The sequence below is a fragment of the Scyliorhinus canicula genome, chromosome 11 (assembly GCF_902713615.1).
Source record: "Scyliorhinus canicula chromosome 11, sScyCan1.1, whole genome shotgun sequence".
NCBI classification, from domain to species: domain Eukaryota; kingdom Metazoa; phylum Chordata; class Chondrichthyes; order Carcharhiniformes; family Scyliorhinidae; genus Scyliorhinus; species Scyliorhinus canicula.
The window spans coordinates 109,905,519-109,930,064 of record NC_052156.1 but is presented as its reverse complement, the minus strand read 5'-3'; the positions used below and the strand labels follow the sequence as shown (position 1 = coordinate 109,930,064).

Below are 24,546 nucleotides of genomic sequence, written 5' to 3'. Positions count from 1 at the left end.
GTAGACCTCGTTTATCGGCCGTATGTACAATCGGTCGAGCATAGCCAGGGCCTCAGTATATGAGGTGCACAATTGAGTTGCGTAGAGATACGATGGCTTACCCGTGCGTGCAGTATGCTGAGTTTCTGCTCCTCTGCAGTCTTGGATGTGCTTGATTCAGCCAGGTAGGCCTTGAAACATCGAAGCCAGTGTAGGAATATTTCCTTCGCCTCTGCAGCATGCGGGTCGAGTTCTAGTCGATCAGGTTTGAGGGCTGATTCCATAGTAGTTTTCTTCAAGTTTTCTAAGACTATTAAATTGATGTGACCATCAATTCACTAGAGACACGATTGGAAGTAAACTGTGGTTTTAATAGTCTTACAACTGAGCCTGCCTGCGACCAGAAGAACTGAGAGCAGGCTCACGGCTGCAGCACTTTATACTTCCAGTAGTGGGAGGGGCCATGGGCGGAGCCAAGGGTGGAGCCCTGTACAAGCTCCTCATCTTCCCCCTATGGGCAGAGCCGCGCAATGGCTCACAGAGCCCACAAGGACATAATACTATGCAATGCAATACAGTGTGAATTACAATACAGTATGAATTCACCACAATCTAAAAGGCTTGTAGGAAATATATGGCTAATCAGACAAAGAAATTAATTAATATGTTTTTAGAAGAAAAAACTTATTGAAAGCGAGTTTGTTAGGGTGGGTATTATTTATCTAAAAGCCAGTCAAAGAAATACACAGTGGGCTTTGTAATCTGTCAGAAAACGTTTTGCAAATGTCATAACCCTGTGATAAAAAATATATTTGTTAACAAGTCAGAAAAGTGCACGTTCACATTGTCTACATCATTTGAGGTTTAAGTACTGGTAGTGAAGCAGGAAACATCAAGGAGGCAAAAAAGATTCAGCATTTATTTTGAAGTGTGCTGTTATGAGGTGCAGGCAAAGGTCGTAGCTGGATTATTCAATGATATTATCACACTCAGGAATCTGAAGAATTCCAAGGGAGCAGAGCACCCCCTCCACCGACCAACACCTCCCCTTCCCCTCCCTCCCCGATTCACTTGGGGGGAGCTCCCACTAAATGAAGCGCAATTTCATTGATTGAATCATCAGCACTGGCGGGGACTGAAGGCTAAGGTTACTTTGAACTAAATTGAATACTTTTTATGCCCGCATCATAGCACTTTTGGCTAGAGTCAGACGGTTATGGGTTCAAACCCACTCCAGTGGAGCTGAACCCATAAATTAGGCGGGTCCTTAAGTGAGGGAGTGCTGCATTGAGTGAGGTGTCACCTGTTAGATAAGATATTAAACTGAGGCCTTTTGCTGAGATATAAAACCTAAAATGGAGCTATTTCAAAGAAGGGCAGGGCAGTTTGCCCTGATCCTTGCCAATATTTTTCCCTCAACCAGCATCTAAAAACAAATAATCTTGGCATTATCGCATAACTGTTTGTTGGATCTTACTGTGCGCATCTTGGCTGCTGCCTGTTTTCTACGTTGCAAAGGTGAGTACACTTTGAAAGTGTCTGATCGGCTATTAAACATGGTGGAATATGCCAAGCACTATATAAATGTAAGTCCCTCTGTAAGACAAGCAAATATCCACTATTAAAAGATCTTAGTCAACCTTTTCAGATTTTGCTACATTATTTGGCACAGTTCCCACAGAGTCCACTGAGATGGGCCACAGATGCTGCAGCATTTGCTCAAGCAAACAGCCTTATGGCAAAACAAAAGCATTACTCGAAATGAGCAGCAGGAAGCAGGGTACAACACAACGCAATTTGACATCTCACGCACCAGCAAGGCACCACGTAAATTGATGCCCGTTTCAATGGCCACATAGTAGGAGGCTTGTAGAAATGTCCTCTGTAGTATAAGGGCGAGGAAGAGCAGCACTGCCAGAACATGAACGTTCTCCAGAAACTCCTTCGACGACACAAAATAAACGCCCATTTTTTCCTAAAAAAGGAAAGAGTTGAGTCGGCGGCAGAAAAGAGAGCCATTACCTTACAGCCTAACGACTCACCGATACGTGCAAAGTTATTAAAAGGATTCTCTGCCAAAGAGATGTCCATTTGATTTATTTTGAAAAGGATAACATTTCAAAGAGGAAATATTAACTGTGTTTGTTGCGTACACTTTCCGAAGTTTGTTTCATTACATATATCTGGATGAACGTTGAAAGCTGGCTTTGATTAGTCTAACCTCCAAATGCATTTCCCACACTTGCTGCGCTACCCTGTAATGTCTACAGGTCGGCACTTGAAACAAAACAATTGAGTTGTCAGCTGAATCAGTTTCTTTTTCCATGTAGTAATGGCATGCAAGTAACGATAACAACCCATTTTACTGCAGTGCTTCGTGTGAAGGGAACCATTTAAGACTTGGTTTTAGAGGTGCCATTATGCAGTATTTTAAACATTTGCCAGTTAAGAACAGCATTACATCATGGGTGTCAGACAGAGGGCTACATTTTTCCCATGGCCACTTTTTGTTGCTTAAGGCTTTAAGCTGTCAGCTAAAACCATATTCCCTGAGATCCATGATTCATAAATAAAGGAATCAAGCAAGGCTGACTAGACAATGGATAAGGACGAGGTGCAAAATTCAGAATATATTATAAATAGATGTGCCGGAGCAGGTCCGGGAGTGACAGTAGGATGGAACTTTCTTGTTTCTCATTGCTCATGCCATTTATTTATTTATAGAAGCAAATTATGATTACTGCTCGACCTCAGCGAGCTCCCATTGGGCCCTGTTCAGCCCATTCAGCATCTTCCATCTGAGAGTTATTGCCTTTGGCAGAGGCTGATTCCCCCCAATTACAAGTCTCCAATGGACATGTGAGATGGTGGAATTGATAGCTGGGTCACAACATGCAGGTGAAAGGGAATAGCCAAGCAGGAATATGGTTAATACTCAGCTACCATGGTGGACTAATTTCCAAAATGGCTGTCACAAGGGGACATAATTTTAAGGTGATTGGAGGAAGGTATAGGGGAGATGTCATATCTTTACACAGAGAGTGGTGGGTGAGTTGAATGCACTGCCAGCAAAGGTGGTGGACTCAGAGTCATTAGGGACATTTAAGTGACTCTTGGGCAGGCACATGGACAGCAGTAGGTTGAAGGGGTGTAGATAGATTGATCTTAGATTAGGATAAGTGGTCGGCGTAACTTCATGGCCCGAAGGGCCTGTACTGTGCTGTAATGTTCTATGTTCTATGTTCTATGAATGCTAAGAAGCAAAGGGGCCACCAATATTTGAATGTATTATTCTGAATTGAGGTGACTTCATTTATCTCTCCTTCATTGGCAGAAGTATCGGGGGCCTCACGGTAGCATGGTGGTTAGCATCAATGCTTCACAGCTCCAGGGTCCCAGGTTCGATTCCCGGCTGGGTCACTGTCTGTGTGGAGTCTGCACGTCCTCCCCGTGTGTGCGTGGGTTTCCTCCGGGTGCTCCGGTTTCCTCCCACAGTCCAAAGATGTGCGGGTTAGGTGGATTGGCCATGCTAAATTGCCCGTAGTGTAAGGTTAATGGGGGGATTGTTGGGTTACGGGTATACGGGTTACGTGGGTTTAAGTAGGGTGATCATTGCTCGGCACAACATCGAGGGCCGAAGGGCCTGTTCTGTGCTGTACTGTTCTATGTTCTATGTATCGAATGTAAAAGTAAGGACATAATATTGGAATTGGATAAGACACTGGTGAGGCCACAACTGGAGTATTGTGTGCAGTTCTGGTCACCACACTACAGGAAGGATGTTATTGCTCTGGAGAGATTGCAGAGGAAGTTTCCAAGAATGTTGCCACGGCTAGAAAAGTGTGGCTGTGAGGAGAGATTGGACAGGTTGGGGTTATTTTCCTTGGAACAAAGAAGGCTGAGGGATGACTTAATTGAGGTTTACAAAATTATGATGGGAAGAGGTAGGGTGGACAAAATAAAATTGTTTCCCTTGGTGGAGAATTCTAGAACAAGGGACATGCATGCAAGGTAAGTGGCAGAAGGTGCAGAGGGGACATGAGGAAGAACCTTTTTACGCAGAGGGTAGTTGGAGTCTGGAATTCGTTGCCCGAGCTGCTGCTGGAGGCAGAGACCCTAAACTTGTTTAAAAAGTACCTGGATCTGCACCTTACATGCTCTAAGCTACAGGGCTGTGGACCGGGTGCAGGAAGGTGGGATTAGAAAGAGCACCTGTGTGTCCTCGGGCTAGCATGAGCAAGATGGGCCAAATGGCTTCCTTCTGTGCTGTAACTTTTCTATGCTTCTATGAGTTTATCTGTGGTGATTCTTTTTATGGATAGTGTGAGGAGTTCATCATTGGTGGCACTTAATAAATACCTGCCTTAGCATTTGATTGCATTACTGTAACGGGAATCCATTTTAATTTCTTATTCATTCTTGGGATGTGACGTCGCTTGGAAAGCCAGCATTTATTAGCCACCCCCAGTTGCTTTGAGGAGGTGCTCTACTTGAATGACAAGCTGCAGATTGATAAAGGAAAGTGGCTTTTTAGGTCAGTTTACAAGGTATTATAGGGACTGTAGTCACATAAACCAGGCCAGATAAGGATGGTAGATTTGGTTCCAACTGGATATTACTGAACCAGTTAAGCATTGACAACAATCCAACAGCTTCAGAGCCACTGGAATAGATTCTCTGTCCTCCTCGGGTTTCTCAGTGGGAGGTGGCCCGTCATTGGCCGGTGGTGAGATCAATGGGATTTCACATTGATTCCACCCCACGCCGCTGGGAAAACTAGCTTTTTAAGTTGAGATTTTTTTAAAACCCGAATTCATAGTTGCAAAATGCCCTGGTAGGATTTGAACTTGTCTTCGCTGGATTAGTTGTCCAGAACTTTCTAGATTTGCAGAATCATGGAGTCATTACAGTGCAGAAATGGGCCCTTTGGCCCATCGCATCTGCGCTGGCTCTCCAAATAGCATCATGACTTAATGCCATTGCCCTGCCTTTTCCCCTGTATCCCTGCACATTGTTTCTATTCCAGTAATTATCTAATGGCCCCTCGAATGCTTAGTTCACTAACATCAGCAGAGCATTGCAGCCTCACAATGCCAGGGACCCGGGTTCAATTCTGGTCTTGGGTGACTGTGTCGAGTTTGCACTTTTTCCCCGTGTCTGCGTGGGTTTCCTCCGGGTGCTCCGGTTTCCTCCCACAGTCCAAAGATGTGCGGCTCAGGTGGATTGGCCATGATAAATTTCCCCTTAGTGTCTTAAGATGTGTAGGTTAGGTGGGGTTATAGGATTACGGGGATAGGACAGAGGCTTCAGTTCGGTGCTCTTTCAGAAGGTCGGTGCAGACTGGATGGGCCAAATGGCCTCCTTCTGCACTGTAGGAATTTTATAGTTCTATGATTCTATAAAAACTTGCCCATATACAGTACACACTAACATGCCCATATACCATCATATATGTGTCAATTCTTCTGGATCTTGCTCATTTACCAAGTTCCATGTACATCTTCTAAACTGTTGGATGCATGGTTAACAAAGGGGGAAAAAGGATCAATGATACTTACTTTCTCCGTCTGATTTGTGCTTTCAATGGTGATAATGGTTCCATTAGCCTGAGGAAAGTCAGATTGTTAATGAGCAAGTTTCACAAGCAACGTTTTGCCTTTTACAAAGCATCGGAATTGCTAGTGCCAATTGGTCAAGCGCCAGGAACAGTTTACCACGCGTACGCCTGCTGATACAGTGTGAGACGAGTGCACATGTGCCGCATCTGATTCATGCTTGGTCGAGTTTCGGTATCTCTGTCTTTTAGCATTGAGGAATTTAAGCATTAATAATTTGGGAGTCTTTTATGCCAACTAAAACAAGGTGGCAGAGAAGCGGTAGAAAAGACCCGTCACTGCAAGCGGATCTTGCTGAATACAACACTAGATACAGCTGGGGAGGTGGTAGCATCGTTCTGATTTTTAAAGAGATTTTTAAAAACCTATTTTGAGCCTAATGAAGGCTGATTCTGAGAGCTAAGGGCCTTTACAAATATAACCGTAACCGCAGCATTACCATTTGCCACATGATATCCCAGCCTATAGTGCCGATTCTCGAAACCCACAAGTTATGTATTCGCAACAAGGTTTTACTCGTAATCTGCTGTGCATGTAGCTGCAACCAAAATTAAACATTTTACATTAACTCAAAGTCATAAAAGCCACCAATATTGTGGCATTACAGTTTCAGGATACGGAGTGAGATGAGGAGAAACATCTTCACTTAGAGGCTGCTGAACCTGAGGAATTCTCTACCACAGAAGACAATGGAGGCCAAGTCACTGAATATATCTAAGAAGGAAATAGATAGATTTCTAGACTCCAAAGGCACCAAGGGGTATGGGAGATCGAGGGAGTATGGTGTTGAGATAGAGCATCATTCATGGTCATATTGAATGGCAGGGCACGCTCGAAGGGCCGAATGGCCTCCTCTTGCTCCTACTCTCTATGTTTCTAAACACGGGGATGAGAAACTGTTCCTGATAATAACTGTAAGGTTGAAAGGAACAAGGGGAAGGGCTTGTGTTTGGGAAGCCACATCACTGCAATTGGCATCTTTCCCATTGGATGGCCTCCAATTGGCTGAAAGATGCTTCATTCAGCAGGATGGAACAGTGGGGGCTGTAACTGGATTGCTGGTTCCATCTCCTCGCCCTGCCATATCGCAGAAGCTGCAATAAACTGTAGGATAGAATGACCAACTTTCCTACATTTGGGAGTGCTTGGCTAATTGTTAGAAAGTAGAACTGATCGCTGAGGGAAAAGCTGCAAACAGATGTAATGGTATTACAATTAAATAAGGGTAACTACAAAGACAGGAGGGAGGAGCTGGCCAGGGTTGATTCAAAAAGGAGCCTAGCAGGAAAGACAGTAGAACAACAATGGCAAGAGTTTTGGGGGATTATTCGGGAGGCACAACAGAAATTCATCCCAAGGAGGAGGAAACATGCTAAGGGGAAGATCAGGCATCCATGGCTGATGAGGGAAGTCAAGGACAGCATAAAAGCAAAAGAAAAAGCATACAAAATGGTGAGGATTAGTGGGAAGCCAGAGGATTGGGAAGCCTTAAAAGCGAGCAGAGGACAACTAAAAAAGCAATAAGGGGGGAGAAGATGAAATATGAGTGCAAGCTAGATAGTAATATAAAGGAAGATAGGAAGAGTTTTTTTCAATATATAAAAGGTAAGAGAGGCAAAAATAGACATTGGACCACAGGAAAATATGGCTGGAGAAGTAATAATAGGAAACAAAGAAATTGCAGAGTAACTGAATAGTTACTTTACATTTGTCTTCACGGTGGAAGACACCAGTGGGATGCCAGAGCTCCAGGAGAATCAGGGGGCAGAGGTGAGTGCAGTGAGCATTACTAAGGAGAAGGTTCTGGGGAAACTATAAGATCTGAAGGTGGATAAATCACCTGGACCGGATGGACTACACCCCAGAGTTCTAAAAGAGGAGGAGATTGTGGAGGCATTGGTGGTGATCTTTCAGGAATCATTGAATCCAGGAAGGGTCCTAGAGGACTGGAAAGTGACGAATGTAATACCGCTGTTTAAGAAGGGAGGGAGGCAGAAGATGGCAAACTATGCGCCAGTTAGCCTGACTTCGGCATTGGTAAGATTTTAGAGTCCATTATTAAAGATGAAATCGCCGAGTACTTGGAAGTGCATGGTAAAATAGGACTGAGTCAGCACGGCTTCGTCAAGGGGAGGTCATGTCTGACAAATCTGTTAGAATTCTTTGAAGAAGTAAAAGAAAGTTAGACAAAGGAGAACCAGTGGACGTGATTTATGTAGATTTCCAGAAGGCTTTTGACAAGGTGCCGTGTAGGAGACTGTTAAATAAGTTAAGAGCCCATAGTGTTAAGGATACGATCCTGGCATGGATAGGGGATTAGCTGATTGGCAGAAGGCAGAGAATGGGGATAAAGGGATCATTTTAAGGATGGCAGCCAGTGACTAGTGGTATGTTTCAGGGGTCTGTGCTGGGACCACAACTGTCCACAATATACATTAATCATAGAAACATAGACTTTACAGTTCAGAAGGGGGCCATTTGGTCCATCGAGTCTGCACCGGCCCTTGGAAAGAGCACCCTACCAAAGCCCCACACCATCACTCTACCCCCGTAACCCAGTAACCCCACCCAATGTTTTAGGACACGGGCAATTTAGCAACGCCAATCCACCTAACCTGCACATCTTTGGACTGTGGGAGGAAACCGGAGCACCTGGAACAAACCCAAGCAGACACGGGGAGAACGTGCAGACGCTGCACAGACAGTGATCCAAGCCGAGAATCGAACCTGGGACCCTGGAGCTGTGAAGCGACTGTGCTAACCACTATGCTACTATGCTGATCTGGAAGAAGGAGCCGAAGGCACTGTTGCTAAGTTTGCAGATGATACAAAGATCTGTAGAGGGGCAGGTAGTATTGAGGAAACAGGCAGGCTGCAGAATGACTTGGACAGGCTCGGAGAGTGGGCAAAGAAGTGGCAGACGGAATACAATGTGGAAAGGTGTGAGGTTATGCACTTTGGAGGGAGAAACGGAGGCATAGACTATTTTTTATATGGGGAATGCTTTGGAAATCAGAAGTACAAAGGGACTAGGGAGTCCTTGTTCACGATTCTCTTAAGATTAACGCGCAGGTTCACGCGACAGTTAGGAAGACAAATGCAATTTTAGCAGTCATGTCGAGAAGGCTAGAATACAAGACCAGTGATGCACTTCTGAGGCTATATAAGGCTCTGGTCAGACCCATTTGGAGTATTGGGAGCAGTTTTGCGCTCCGTATCTAAGGAAGGATGTGCTGGCATTGGTAAGGCTTAACAAGAATGATCCTTGGAATGATGAGCTTGTCATATGAGGAACGATTGAGGATTCTGGGTCTGTACTCGTTGGAATTTAGAAAGATGAGGAGTGATCTTATTGAAACTTACAGGATACTGCGAGGCCTGAATAGAGTGGACGCGGGGAGGATGTTTCGATTTGTCGGAAAAACTAGAACCAGAGGGCACAGTCTCAGACTAAAGGGACAATCCTTTAAAACAGAGATGAGGAGGAATTTCTTCAGCCAGAGGATGGTGAATCTGTGGAACTCTTTGCCGCAGAAGGCTGTGGAGGCCAAATCACTGAGTGTCTTTAAGACAGAGATAGATAGGTCCTTGATTAATAAGGGGACCAAGGGTTATGGGGATAAGGCAAGAGAATGGGGATGAGAAAAATATCAGCCATGATTGAATGGCGGAGCAGACATTTTGGGCCGAGTGGCCTAATTCTGCTCCTATGTCTTATGGTCTTATGGTCTAAGGTTCTTCTGATTTTTGCATTAAAGGACAGTGATGTGCATGTGCTATGGTGCATAGTTTTCATGCACAAAATATCAGAGGGTTTATTAACTGCACTGCATTTAGTTCTACTTTGCTAAACGTTGATCCTTCTTCAAATATTCGAGCAATATTAATACAGAGCTTTTGCAGGTGGTCCAGTAGTCTTTTTTAAAAATGAATTTAGAGTATCCAATTCTTTTTTTCCAATTAAGGGGCAATTTAGCATGGCCAATCCACCTACCCTGCACATCTTTTTTGGGGGGTGAGACCCACGCAGACACGGCGAATGTGAAAACTCCACACAGACAGTGACCAGGGGCGAAACTGAACCTGGGTGTTCGGCGCCGTGCCGTCCACTCAATATTCTGTCTTGAGTTAAACTCAACCGTGGTGACACAAATATATCACAGAAGAAAATGCATTCCAACTTTTTGCATGCCGACACAGTGGCCCAGGATTTGTGGAGTTCCTGACAGCTGTCAACGTTTGTCGTCATTTACCCTCTGAATCTGACACCAACTTTAGAACTTAACACAGAATTCCCGGGCCAGGATCATTATGATTGCAGAGTTTCCCTTCCCGCCATTTGAAGTGTTGGCCTAAAACACATTACTGGCTGGTCCCCACGGCATTTCACGCTCCAACAAGTGGTAATTAGCTGGAGATGGGACTTAATCGGATTGGCCAGCAGCTCTCTAGTTCCTGCCGCACCGGGAGCTTCCAGTGAACAGGACTAGGACTAATCCCTCGATCCTAAGTCCTAGGGGTTCAGGGAAGCGTGGGGGTCTCAGGGCAGGGGTGGCGAGGTGAGGCTGTTGGGCTATCCTGCCCAAGGGTTTAAACACGGTTCATTTTCCGGCTTCCCCATCACCTTTCTACTCCTCCCAGGAGCTTGACAATTTAGGCTGGGTGGGAAATGGTTCTGAACTGGTCAGTAATTGGCCACTTAAGGGTTTCAAATGAGGCAAGGGTGGGTGAGCTGGACTAGGCCTCGCCTGTTCAAGTGTAAGGCGGCAGGAGCCCAGTGGGAAGGGCATCCAAGAAATCGTACTGTCACCCTCCGCCTCTACGCTCTGCCTGGGCAGCACGGTGGCACAGTGCTTAGCATTACAGCCTCACAGCATCAGAGACCACTCACACCTTCACCTCACACTAATCCCGCATCAGAGCCAATATTCTATTGAATCAATTGATCTGGCAAGAACGTACTTTTTTCTTCTCTTAGATTGCTATTTGATCCGCATAAAAAGATAAGCTTTGTTAATAAGGTGCAACTGTTTTTTTGTTACGCTGACCTGAGTAATAACTGCTGTTCAACGACTGATCTGACCATGAAAAATAATGTTATATTTATGGAATGCTGTTAATTCCCCTCATTATAATTAACCAGTGGATTTTTAATCTAGCTCTTTTCATTTTATTTTTTAACTTGTTCATGAAAGTTCAGCTTCCACCTTGACTCCATGTGTATGCCTCCATCTTTATTTTGCTCACTGCAAAATATCAAAATGCAAATTGATCATTTGTGCTTCTGATTTCCTGGTTGGCTGTCTGTGAGAATTTTTTCATGTAATTGGCTGCTTGGACAACTTGGACAACTTGATGCAATCACAGCAGCTCAACACTGAGAATTGCTACATGAAGAAGTCACTCAGCATCCTGACTTGGAAATATGTCACCATTTATTCACTGTCGCTGTCAAAATCCAGGAATTCCCTCCCTAAAAGCAGGTGTACCTGCATCTCGAGGACTGCAGCAGTTCAAAGAGGCAGCTCACCACCACTTTCCCACGGGCAACTTTGGATAGGCAATAAATGCTGGAATGGCCTCTTTCTACACTATAAGTTCTATGATTCTATGACTTGCTAACAGCACCCATATCTCGTTTAGTTTCACGTTGAGAGAGTTTGAGTTCTCTCAAGACATTGCTAGATAGGGCGGCATGGCAGCACAGAGGTTAGCAACGCTGCATCAGAGCGCCAGGGACCCGGGTTCGATTCCCGGCTTGGATCACTCTCTGTGCGGAGTCTGCACGTTTTCCCAATGTCTGCATGGGTTTTTTCTGGGTGCTCCGGTTTCCTCGCAGAAGTCCTGAAAGACTTGCTGTTAGGTGAATTGGACATTCTGAATTCTCCCTCCGTATACCCGGACAGGATCTGGAGTGTGGCGACTTGGGGATTTTCACAGTGACTTTATTGCATTGTTAATGTAAGCCTACTTGTGACACTATCTGTTAACCAGACTCACTTCAAAGTCATTGAACTCAAAATCTAGGCCATTATCCCATCTGGGTACAACAAAATAAAAACTCCTCAATCTCTTTAAAAATAATACACAGTATGAAGCAGTATAAATGGGCCATTCAGCCCAATTGTTCTCTGCTAGCGTTCCGCATTGGCCTTGTGGGTCATTGAAAGGCCAAAACACAGCAATTCAGACCAGATGAGAATGGAAAAGGCCTTTTCCACATGTGAGAAATATGAGAATGACGAGAGCGAGGGTAGGTCCGATCAAGGACAGTAGCGGGAGATTGTGTATTGAGTCTGAAGAGATAGGAGAGGTTTTGAACAAGTTCTTTTCTTCAGTATTTACGAATAAGAGGGGCCATATTGTTGGAGAGGACAGTGTGAAACAGAGTGGTAAGCTCAAGAAGATACTTGTTAGGAAGGAAGATGTGTTGGGCATTTTGAAAAACGTGAAGATAGATAAGTCCCCCAGGCCTGACGGGATATGTCTAAGGATTCTATGGGAAGCAAGAGATGAAATTGCAGAGCCACTGGCAATGATCTTTTCGTCCTCGCTGTCAACATGGGTGGTACCCAGGGGATTGGAGAGTGGCGAATGTCATGCACCTGTTCAAAAATGGGAATAGGGATAACCCTAGGAATTACAGGCCAGTTAATCTTACTGCGGTGGTAGGCAAAGTAATGGAAAGGGTACTGAGGGATAGGATTTCTGGAAAGACACTGCTTGATTAGGGATAGTCAGCACGGATTTGTGAGGGGTAGGTCTTGCCTCACAAGTCTTATTGAATACTTTGAGGAGGTGACCAAGCACGTGGACCAAGGTAAAGCAGTGGATGTAGTGTACATGGATTTTAGTAAGGCATTTGATAAGGTTCCCCATGGTAGGCTTATGCAGAAAGTAAAGAGGCATGGGATAGTGGGAAATTTGGCCAGTTGGATAACGAACTGGCTAACCGATAGAAGTCAGAGAGTGGTGGTGGATGGCAAATGTTTAGTCTGGAGCCCATTTACCAGTGGCGTACCGTAGAGATCAGTTCTGGGTCCTCTGCTGTTTGTGATTTTCATTAATGGCTTGGATGAGGGAGTTGAAGGGTGGGTCAGTAAATTTGCAAACGATACGAAGATTGGTGGAGCTGTGGATAGTGAGGAGGGCTGTTGCCGGCTGCAAAGAGACATAGATAGGATGCAGAGCTGGGCTGAGAAGTGGCAGATGGAGTTTAATCCTGAAAAGTGTGAGGTTGTCCATTTTGGAAGGACAAATATGAATGCGGAATACAGGGTTAACGATAGGGTTCTTGGCAATGTGGAGGAGCAGAGAGATCTTGGGGTCTATGTTCATAGATCTTTGAAAGTTGCCACTCAAGTGGATAGAGCTGTGAAGAAGGCCTATGGTGTGCTAGCGTTCATTAGCAGAGGGACTGAATTTAAGAGCCGTGAGGTGATGATGCAGCTATACAAAACCTTGGTACGGCCACATTTGGAGTACTGTGTGCAGTCCTGGTCGCCTCATTTTAGGAAGGATGTGGAAGCTTTGGAAAAGGTGCAAAGGAGATTTACCAGGATGTTGCCTGGAATGGAGAGTAAGTCTTATGAGGAAAGGTTGAGGGTGCTCGGCCTTTTCTCATTAGAACGGAGAAGGATGAGGGGCAACTTGATAGAGGTTTACAAGATGATCAGGGGAATAGATAGAGTAGACAGTCAAAGACTTTTTCCCCGGGTGGAACAAACCATTACAAGGGGACATAAATTTAAGGTGAATGGTGGAAGATATAGGGGGGAAGTCAGAGGTAGGTTCTTTACCCAGAGAGTAGTGGGGGCATGGAATGCACTGCCTGTGGAAGTAGTTGAGTCGGAAACATTAGGGACCTTCAAGCGGCTATTGGATAGGTACATGGATTACGGTAGAATGATGGGGTGTAGATTAATTTGTTCTTAATCTAGGTCAAAAGTTTGGCACAACATCGTGGGCCTTAGGGCCTATTCTGTGCTATATTTTTCTATGTTCTAGAAAGACACATCTCAGTCTGGAGTTCTGCTTAACATAAGAACACTTAATTAACAGCCGTGCCTACCTAAAAACAGAGCAACGTATTAAATCACAAACTCACAAAGCTGCTTAATTTTCTCGTCTTGCTAAGATGGTCAACAATTTTGAAGATGCAGAGGGGACCAACAAAACCCAAAAGGTCGGCCAAGTAGCGGAACGTGCTGCTGAGGAAGATCGGTCGACCGTAAGCCCTGTACATGGAACGCCATATCGAGGGAGGCCGATCTCCCGGGAAGGGCGCATTTTCCTGCAGGGGAGAACAAACACCAACAGGATGATTCAAACTTGAGTAACTCAGTACAAAGAAAGAAACAAAAAATTCAAAAGGTGTTCGGGGCAACAGTGAGCAGTTTGTTACCAGACTTCATTTGTAACTGTTTTGCTCGCCAGTAAAATGGGCACCATAGAATTTATGATTATCATAGAATTTACAGTGCAGAAGGAGGCCATTCGGCCCATCGAGTCTGCACCGGCTCTTGGAAAGAGCATCCTATCCAAGGTCAACACCTCCACCCTATCCCCATAACCCAGTAACCCCACCCAACACTAAGGGAAATTTTGGACACTAAGGGCAATTTATCATGGCCAATCCACCTAACCTGCACATCTTTGGACTGTGGGAGGAAACCGGAGCACCCGGAGGAAACCCACGCACACACGGGGAGGATGTGCAGACTCCGCACAGACAGTGACCCAAGCCGGAGTCGAACCTGGGGCCCTGGCGCGGTGAAGCAATTGTGCTATCCACAATGCTACCGTGCTGCCCTATGGCATGACTGTCAGTAGCTACTCAAGATGAAGCAAACAATGGAAATACCTTCAAAATGTGCACGGTTTTAGGTGGTTTAGGTTCGTTTTTGTTTCTAACTTAATTGGGTGTGATTATTTTTTTTTATTTGTTTCTGTTTGATTGTCTCGGGTTGTGTTGATTATTATGAAGAATTACTTAATAAACATTTTTTTTTAAATGTGCATGGTACAGTGCAGACTCCAAAGCAAATTAGCAGACAATGTTATGGGTTAATTTATCAGATTCAAAATCATTCATAAGTGGGGAAGACCATTTTTTCTCCCATTTTAATACCTATTGTTTCTTAAGAAATTCCAGATTATTAACTCCCTTGTTGTTGCTGGAGATCTATTCCATATTTGATGCACTCATTGGGCGAGATTTTCCGTGCCCCCCATGGCATGTTTCGTGGCGGGGGATGCGACTCACCATTGGCCGGCAGAGGGATGGGGTTTCCTGTTGTATGCACCCTCCGGCACCGGGAAACTCATGGCGGAGGTCCTCTGTTGGCGGGACTATCTGCCAGGAACAGCCGGAAGATTCCGGCCTTTGTGTAAGAAGAGATTTCCAAAATTTGCCTTTTAAGTTTGAACCCGTATTTCCTCGTATTACTCTCAACTTGGATAAAAATATTTGACTGAGGAAACATTCTATACATGGGTGTGGGACCTTTGATATTCTACAGTCTTGATGGTTGATAGTCTACAATATGGGACTGTTGGCACTGGGGTCTGGGACTGCTGGTTCTCCACGTTGAGAGCTTACTGACTGCCCAGGATGTCAAATACCCTAGTTAGTGTTAACATACTACAGTAAGAGTGAAGATATTCTACGTCTTGGCATGATACTTACAGAAACAAAAGGGATTTTGAAAATAGTAATAGTGTGGATGACTTTTTCAGATTTAAGGTGAAATCTTCCCAAAATTGCTTCAAAATTTGACTTAAAAGTTGTCTTCATCAGGGCAATATATTACTAAATGCTAAGCAGAAGAAATCACTTGTATTATTCAAGTTCATGATTCTGATCTGTTATTCTGTCCTAATCCCAAAGGGACTGAACTACATACTTTTTGATTTGAAATTGCAGTTTCCAGGGGGTTTTTTCCTTCATGGGATGTGGGCATCACTGTTCCCATCCCTAATTGCCCTTGAACTGAGTGGCTCGCTAGGCCACTTCAGAGGTCCATTTCAGAGATCCTAGTGGTGGGAAGGTGGTGGTATAGTTGCATTGTCACTGGACTAGTATTCCAGATACCCTGGGTAATGAATCCCATGGCAGAAGGCGAAATTTGAATCCGATAAAAGCAGGAATTAAGAGTCCAGATAATCATTGTCGGAAAAACCCAACCAGTTCATTAATGTCCTTTAGGGAAGGAAATCTGCCACCCTTACCTGGTCTGGCCTACATGTGACTCCAGACCACAGCCATGTGATTGACTCTTAAATCTTCAGTTCAAGGACAATTAGGTATGGGCAATAAATGTTGGCCTACCCACATCCCATAACTGAAAAAAAAGTTAAGAGTTTCATGATCGCCATTACTGCGACTAACTTTTAATTCTAGTCTTTTTTTATTAACTTAATTTAAATTCCACCAGTGGCTGTGGTGGGATTTGTACCCACGTCCACAAAGGGTTTGCCCAGTCACTTGTTACTCGTCTAGTGATGTTACCACTACACCACTACCTCTACGTCATGCCTTGCAAACCCTAAATGGTGTCAAATAAAGGGAGAATTTGTTCAGATAATTCATTATCACATATTCAGATAAACCCCAGGATTTTCTAATCCCAAGTATTATCATGGGCGTGATGGGAAAATTTGCACTTTTTTCCTTTCTCTAAACTTTGCAGCCCCACCGTTGACCAGCCTGGCAGGACTGGAAAATCCTGCCCAAAGAGTCATGGAAGATACTTTTTGATGTTGCTACCATCAAGATGAGATACATATACTTTCCATTGGGATTCATACCTTCTGCTCTTCATAAGCTTCTTTCAGACGCATGTAGTTGGTGAGAGCCCTTGTGGCTATGGGTAACTTGCCGATGGTTTTCAGGTCTATTGGCCTCTTGTGTGCTGAAATGATGAGCGTGTTCATCCACCAGTATGTTGCTTTTGATAGTAAATTCACAAACGGCTGCAGGAATCTCACACCCAGATCTTGTAAGTCTTCAGGCGGCTTCACTTTTTTGGGGTTTGCAAAGAACACATATTTCTAGCAGGAGTGAAAATGAGGCTGTTTAACCAGATGTTGTTTGAATAACTTGCATCAGCTTTAGATTGCACTGAATTAGAGCGTACAGCACAGGAAGAGGCCATTTGGCCAATAGGACTACAATGGTGTTCATATACTACACAGGATCTCCTCCCATCCCTCCTTCTCCAACCCGATCAGGATATCCTCCTTCAAGTCTGCCTCATGTGTTTATCTAGCTTTGCCTTAAATACATCTAAGCTATTTGCCTCAATTACTCATTGAGCTAACAAGGTTCACATCAGACTCTGGGTAAAGAAGAGTCTCCTGAATTCTCTTTAGATAGATGAGTGACATTCTTATATTCATGGCCCTAGTTTTTTGTCTTCCCTTTTCTAGGGAAAACAGGCCTAGCTTATTTAATCTTTCTTGATGGGGTATGCATCAATTCTTTTACCTAACTATCTGCCATATACAGACCAGAAAGGTTCACGGTTTGATGCTTAATCTTGTTCTATTGACTGTTTTAGACGTTATGTACAATCTAACATTTGTAGCATTTTGCATCAAGAAAATTCTGTTCCCCATGTCCACTGAGCCCGAAGATTCAGATCAGAGAATGCACAAGGAAAGAAGACAGGCTTAAAAAAAACAGCCACTGGTTATGCTTCAGCTGAAATTGCTCCCAATTCTGGGCCACACAATTTAGGAAGGTGCAGAGAAGATTTACTAGCATGGTAACAGGGAGGAAGTACTTCAGTCACGTGGAGAGACTGGAGAAACTGTTCTCCTTCTTACAAAGAAGGTTAGGTGAGACCCAATAAAGGTGCTCAAAACTAAGAGAGGTTTTCACAGAGTCACAAAGGTGAGGCCATTCGGCCCACTCTGTCTGCACCAATGCTCCAAGTTAGCAATCCCTTTAATGCCATTCTCCCACCTTCGTCTCGTAACGCTGCACATTCTTCCCTCAGATAACAATCTAATTCCGTTTTGAATGCTTCGATTGAACCTGCCTCCACCACACGATTGCTGCATGAAAAGTTCTTTCTCATGTCCCTTTTGCTTCTTTTGCCAATTACTTTGAATCTGTCTCCTCTCGTCCATGATACTTTCATGAGTGGGAACTGTTTCGGCCAATCTACTCTGTCCCATCCCCTTGTGATTTTGTATGCCTTTAGCAAATTATGTGAAAATGCTTCCATTAGAAATGTGGATGTAGGAATTCCGGATGAAGAAATCAGATTGTCGACTGTCACAAGGTAATTAGACATTCCCTGCTATTGCAGTGCTTCAGTGATGCCACCTGCAGGAGGGTGTAATTGCAATGTGACATGTTTACATAGGCAGTTTCCATTGTAATGTGAAACTTTGACAAAGTAGAAAGAGAGGTGCTGTCTCCACTGGTACCAGGATCGATAATCAGGACACAGATTTAAGACAGTTAGCAAATCAAGTTGGGGGGGGAGGGAAGATCAGCCTTATATTGAACTGAAGGTTTGAATCAAATTCACGTCATTAAGAAAGCAAATGGAATGGTGGCCTTTATTCCAGGTGGATTTGAATATAGGGGTAAGGATGACTTGTTCCAATTATATGGAGCCTTGGCGAGCATTGTGAATAGTTTTGGCCTCCTTATCCAAGAAAGGATATACTTACAACAAATGTTCACTGAATTAATAATTTAGAAGAGCCAGTACAGGCTCAAAACGTTGGGCGTGATCTCCTGGCTACGTCCTGCCGTAATTGAAGTGGGGCACAGTCAGGAGATCCCGGGGAGGCCTCCCCCAGGATTCCCGACGGCCATTACACCTCGTGAGGTCTAACCAGATCTCGCAAGATGTCGCGATCTGGTCCCGCCCAGTCTTGCACGGTTGAGTGAGTTTGATAATCCACTTTGCCATGCTAAGGCCGGATGGAATAGCCATCCGCAATCTACCGACCTTGCCGAGGGGATTCCAGCCAAGCGCCGATTAGTACTGGTCTCCACAAATGGGGACCAGGTATGCTACCACTTGAGGTCTCCCAGGCAATTGGAGGTCCTTGGGTGGTCGGCCTCTGGCCAGGCTGGCAGCTTGACATCGCCGGTGCCACCAAGGCACCTTGGCACTGCCACATGTGGTGGGGGAGTGGGGGCTCCAGGACCCTCAGCAGGTGAGTTGGGGCATGAGGTGACATCGGAGGGGGGGGGGGGGGGGGGAGAGAGATTGGGGGCACCATTTAAAAATGGCATCCCGATCACTTCCTCTACTGAAGAGCTCCATCATCGGAGTGCGGGCTTGAGAGGGTGGAAGGGGGGGAGTGGGGGGGGGGGGTGCTGTGCTGTTTCCCACCGGGGCCCTAAGTAGCAACAGAGTGCCTTTTGGATAGCAGGGTTGTAGTGCCGGGAACGACCCTGCTTATCTCGCCCAGAATGGACTCTGATTTCTCTGATTTCCTTTTGGTTAGATTGCAGTTTATTCTGTTTCTCTCTCCACAGATGCTGCCAGACCTACTGAGTTTATCTAGCATTTCCTGTTTTTATTTCAGATTTCCAGCATCTGCAGTATTTTGCTTCTATTTTATTCATTAAATTAATTCCTGGGATGGAGGGATAGTATAGGGCCTCACGGTAGCATGGTGGTTAGCATCAATGCTTCACAGCTCCAGGGTCCCAGGTTCGATTCCCGGCTGGGTCACTGTCTGTGTGGAGTCTGCACGTCCTCCCCGTGTGTGCGTGGGTTTCCTCCGGGTGCTCCGGTTTCCTCCCACAGTCCAAAGATGTGCGGGTTAGGTGGATTGGCCATGCTAAATTGCCCGTAGTGTAAGGTTAATGGGGGGATTGTTGGGTTACGGGTTACGTGGGTTTAAGTGGGGTGATCATTGTTCGGCACAACATCGAGGGCCGAAGGGCCTGTTCTGTGCTGTACTGTTCTATGCTCTATGCTCTATACACTATGAGGGAAGATCAAATAGACTGGGCCTTTCTTCTCTGGAGTTTAGAAGAATGAGAGGTGATCACATTCAAACACACAAAATGCTTACAGTGCTCCACCGGGTAAAGGCAGTCACACTGTGCAGCCACATAAATAGAATCACAGAATCCCTGCAGTGCAGCAGGAGGCAATTCGGCCCATCGAGTCTACACTGACTCTCCGAAAAAGCATCCTCCCTAGTCCCGCTCCCCTGCCTTATCTCTGTAACCCCAAAACCCACCCAATCTTTGGACACTAAGGGACTACTACAGCCGGTGGGTGTTCCGCCTCATGTCCTAATTGCCCAAATCCTCTCCTCCCCAACAAACCTCAAATCAGGTATTGGATGCACTACTCTCCATTTGCCTGGATAGATGCAGGGGCAAAAATATTCAAGGCGTTCCACTTCATCCAGGGCAAAGCTGCCCACTAGGTCAGTCGCCCATCTACCACCTTAAGCACCCACTCCTTTTATCTTGTGCATGCCACTGATCTTTTAGTTTCAATCAGCCCTGTGTGAATGCTGCCAAGGTCAAACTGATACATATTGGGCAGCGACATGCTCTGAATTTGCTGGGACATGATTCCCTCGATTCTTGTGAAACTAGCATTGAAAATGCCACTCGTTGACATAAGGGAAGAGGAACGACTTACCCTGAATATGATCACGTTTATTTCAATAGCCATCAACGATCCATAAAGAAAGACCAACATGAGGGTTATACAGAATCGAAGATCAGACATGCTCACTCCGTGATGACAGTACTTCACCAGTTTAATAGTTTTGGTGATAAAAGCCAGGACCCAGTAGATAAAAAGGGCTGTGAAAACAAACGTATTTGATCAGCAAAAGGGTACGGGATTTATACAATGACGTACATGTTGTAAAATCAATCAAGGTGTTCCACAGGAGTGTTTTCAGATGGAATTTGGCACTGAGCTATGCCAGGAGATGTTAGAGCTCGATCAAAGAAGCAAATCTTACAAAGGATCACGAACGAAGAGAGAGAGTATGTCTGCCGGTGATGCAGCAAAGGAAATTAGGGGGTGCTCAAACTGTCCTTAGCATAACAAAACTTCTTTGTTCACAGATTTAGGTATAAAATCCAATCTTTGGCTCCAAGCTCCATTTTGCTTCTGCATGACATTTTCTTTCAGAATGTTAGGGCTGTTCTTGTTTCCAAGAATTGCCGAGGTCTTTCCCATCTCTTAAATCACCCGTGGCCATTTGTGTTTCAATCAGTATCAGAGCCACAAGGATTCCCTTCACAAACTGATCCCACATACCCAAGTATGTAGGGCCCAAGGAGTGCCACGCTCCATGGCGGACACCAATGCTACCAGGGATACATCAGCCTCACATTGCAGAAACGTTAGGGCTGGACTGGCATAAAGTGAGCGCCCAGGCCTCACCCTGATCCTGCTAAAGACTACATTCTACCCGTTACTTGAGCTCCTGCCTTTTATTGTCCCTAACTTGAAGAGCCTAAGTTGCTCTCTTCCCCAAGACACATTGCCCAGTGAGGTCCACTTCTGCCCTTCTAGAACCTGGAACATCGAATGGCAAATGGCAAACAAGCCGCCTGGTGTTACACCAGGTACCTAATGGGCCAGGGAATGCGGAAACTTCCTGCAGCCACTTTGATTCCCCACTTTTGACTGTTGCCCCCTTAGAAATGGTTCACCCTGTAAGGATGTGGGCTAAGGGCAGCTAGGAAACGTGAAACTAAAGGTCTTAGCATATTCAGTCCTACCTATATTTGTGAGAAATCCCACATTGGAGGAAGTTCAGGACAGGTGGGCCTGTCAATTATCGATCGTTAAATTACTTTTGCTTCTCCCAACAACAAGGCGCTATGAAGAGAACTGTAAATCAGCACTCGCTGTGTCCAGCAGAAATTGGAAATGCACTCTCACCTAATAGCAACTTTGGAAAGTTGGACGTTTCGATATTATGGTAGTATACGATAGATGTAATTGCAGCTATGAATCCCATGATAGCAGGCATAAATAGATGAAGGTGACGAGTATTCATTTCTCTGTTGCAGCAAAAGAACAGAAAACAAAATGAGCGTTTGATTGAAACATGGGACTGTTATTTTGGGGGTTAGCATAAGAGCATAAGAGACCATATTAAACAATTATGCAATGTGCAAAGCATAGAATTATACAGCACTGAATGAGGCCATTTGTCCCACCAGGTCTATGCTAGCTCTTTGATGAAGCTATTTACTAATTTATCCCGCTCTCATGTTCTTTCCCCCTAAATCCTTCAAATTAACTTTCTTCACAAATAATCTTTCTTTTGAGAAGTTACTACATAATCGGCCTTTCAGGAAGTCCCCTCCAGATCACAACAACTTGTCGCATTGAAAAATAAGCCTTGTCTTGTATTCAATCAGCATCCTCGAGTTACTTAGCCTTCGTGGGCAGCACGGTAGCATTGTGGATAGCATAATTGCTTCACAGCCCCAGGGTCCCAGGTTCGATTCCGGCTTGGGTCACTGTCTGTGCGGAGTCTGCACATCCTCCCCGTGTGTGCGTGGGTTTCCTCCGGGTGCTCCGGTTTCCTCCCACGGTCCAAAGATGTGCAGGTTAGGTGCATTGGCCATGATAAACTGCCCTTAGTGTCCAAAATTGCCCTTAGTGTTAGGTGGGGTTACTGGGTTATGGGGATAGGGTGGAGGTGTTGACCTTGGGTGGGGTGCTCTTTCCAAGAGCCAGTGCTGACTCGATGGGCCGAATGGCCTCCTTCTGCACTGTAAATTCTATCTAAAGACCAGTTGAGCCATTTTTTTCCTATTAAAAATTGTTTAAATTGAGGAGTGGTCAAGGGAGGGGAAGCAGCCATGGTGATGGTTGATTATTGAGGTGAGCTGATTAGAAGGTTTGTCTCAGTAGTCTGGGACTTTGTTCCAGTTACGTTAGATGATTTTATGTCCCTTTTAGCTTCCGTACCAACTCATGCCCTCACACCAAACACGCCCATGCCAACTCATGCTCATTCATTCAGTGCACACTATATATGTAACCAATGAGCTATTTCACAACAATGGCAAGTGTGGAACTGCTAAGTTAGGGAAAAAAATTGCAAATCTTATTTTGAATGGGACATTAACATTTGAGCTCCAGGAGAAGGGTATCTAAGAGGGATACGCCCCCCCAAAGATGCACTGGGACACCCACAATCACCCCCTCCCACCACTTCCCGGAGGTTTCCCGGATTCAAATGACAAACTTCAGATGGTTCTAAGTGTCAATTATCAATCGTTTCAGAAAAAAACTGAACCACTTCTAACTTCTGGGTAACTATAGCCCTGACCCATCCTGCCCCACCCGCATCCACTTAGGACTACAGCCCCACCTCCACTACCACCACCCTCCTCTCCCAAGGGACTTCCTGCCTGTCAGCACTACTCCTCCCAGATCCCCATTGAACTACTCCCCAAACTCCTTAAAATTCCCCTGCAGGTCTCACCCTCTCTCCCACTACCACCCCCTGACTAACCCTCCGACTGGCCACAGAACACGCCCCATTACCACCACCCAACACCCATGGGACTCCTCCACAACCCTCAATATCCCCAACTTTCCCCCTACCAAGCCAACATGACCTGACACCCCAGGCAGACCCAGCCCTATTTGGCCCAACTCCTGTCCCCCTAACTTACCCCACACTAGCCCTGCACCCTGAATCTCCCTTGCCCCCGCCACTCCAAATCCTGCTCACTTACCATAGACTCTTACCTTCTCCCTGGCTTGTCAAAATGGCTGGACCGTGATACATACCTGCTTTATGGTAGATAGTGCAGTAAAGAAGCGGACTTGGTTTACTTACCTTCGACTGAGCTGCCCTTCACTATTGGCCTTGGGAACCTTGAGACAGAAGGTTGGGCACGATAGGAGCGGCTGGATTTCAAGGTAAGTAATTACAAGCGGAGTGGCAATCCCACTCAATTTCCTGGCGTAGGAGTAAGATATGAGCATGGGTAAAGGATTGTTAGCTCACAGGAAGCAGAGAGTAGGGGAAAAATGGGTCTTTTTCTAGTTGACGCACAGTAACTTGTGGAGTACTACAGGGGTCAGTGCTGGGAGATCAATTACAAAGATATGCAGAGGGACAGGTGGCATTCAGGAAACAGGGGGGCTGCGGAAGGACTATGACAGGCTAGCAGAATGAGCAAGGAAGTGGCCGAAGAAATACAACGTGGAAAAGTTTGAGGTTATGCACTTTGGAAGGGAGAATGGAGGCATAGACTATTTTCTAAATGGGAAAAGACGTAGAAATTCAGAAGGACAAAGGGACTTAGGAGTTCTCGTTCAAGATTTTCTTAAGGTTAACGCGCAGGTTCAGTCGGCAGTTAGGAAGGCAAATGCAATGTTAGCATTCATATCAAGAGGACTAGAATACTAGAATACAGGGGCTGGTTTAGCTCACTGAGCTAAATCGCTGGCTTTTAAAGCAGACCAACTAGGCCAGCAGCACGGTTCAATTCCCGTACCAGCCTCCCCGGACAGGCGCCGGAATGTGGTGACTAGGGGCTTTTCACAGTAACTTCATTGAAGCCTACTCGTGACAATAAGCAATTTTCATTTCATTTCATTTCAAAAGCAGGGAGGCTGTGTGTCGTTTTGGTCTTTTTAATTGAAGAAGGATATAATTGCGCTAGAAACAGTTAAGAGAAGGTTCAATCAATGCATTCCTGATGTGAGAGGTTAACTTATGAAGGAAGGTTGAACAAATTGGGCCTGTATCCATTGAAGCTGAGTAGATTGAGAGGAGGTTTCATTGAAACTTGCAGAATCCTGAAGGGACTTAATAGGGTGGATACAGGGAGGATGTTTGCTCTTGTGGGGGAGATGAGAATTGGAGGACACAGTTTAAGAACAAGAGGTTTCCCTTTTAAAGCACGGTTGAGGAGAAATCCTTTCCCTCAGATGGTCGTTAGTCCTTGGGATACTCTTCCACA

At 45.2% G+C, this 24,546-nt stretch overlaps 1 protein-coding gene across 1 annotated transcript in view; it reads right to left on the bottom strand.

The window, feature by feature from the left end:
- Window positions 1-24,546, bottom strand: part of LOC119973277 (ATP-binding cassette sub-family C member 9-like) — a 235,589-nt gene that overhangs the window by 170,073 nt on the left and 40,970 nt on the right. Inside the window, exons 3-8 of the mRNA XM_038811061.1 lie at window positions 21,494-21,615; window positions 20,231-20,397; window positions 16,404-16,646; window positions 13,702-13,887; window positions 5,538-5,585; window positions 1,793-1,954 (exon numbers count right to left, since the gene is read on the bottom strand). Coding sequence (XP_038666989.1) covers window positions 1,793-1,954; window positions 5,538-5,585; window positions 13,702-13,887; window positions 16,404-16,646; window positions 20,231-20,397; window positions 21,494-21,615 — 928 coding nt within the window. The remainder of the gene's footprint in view (window positions 1-1,792; window positions 1,955-5,537; window positions 5,586-13,701; window positions 13,888-16,403; window positions 16,647-20,230; window positions 20,398-21,493; window positions 21,616-24,546) is intronic.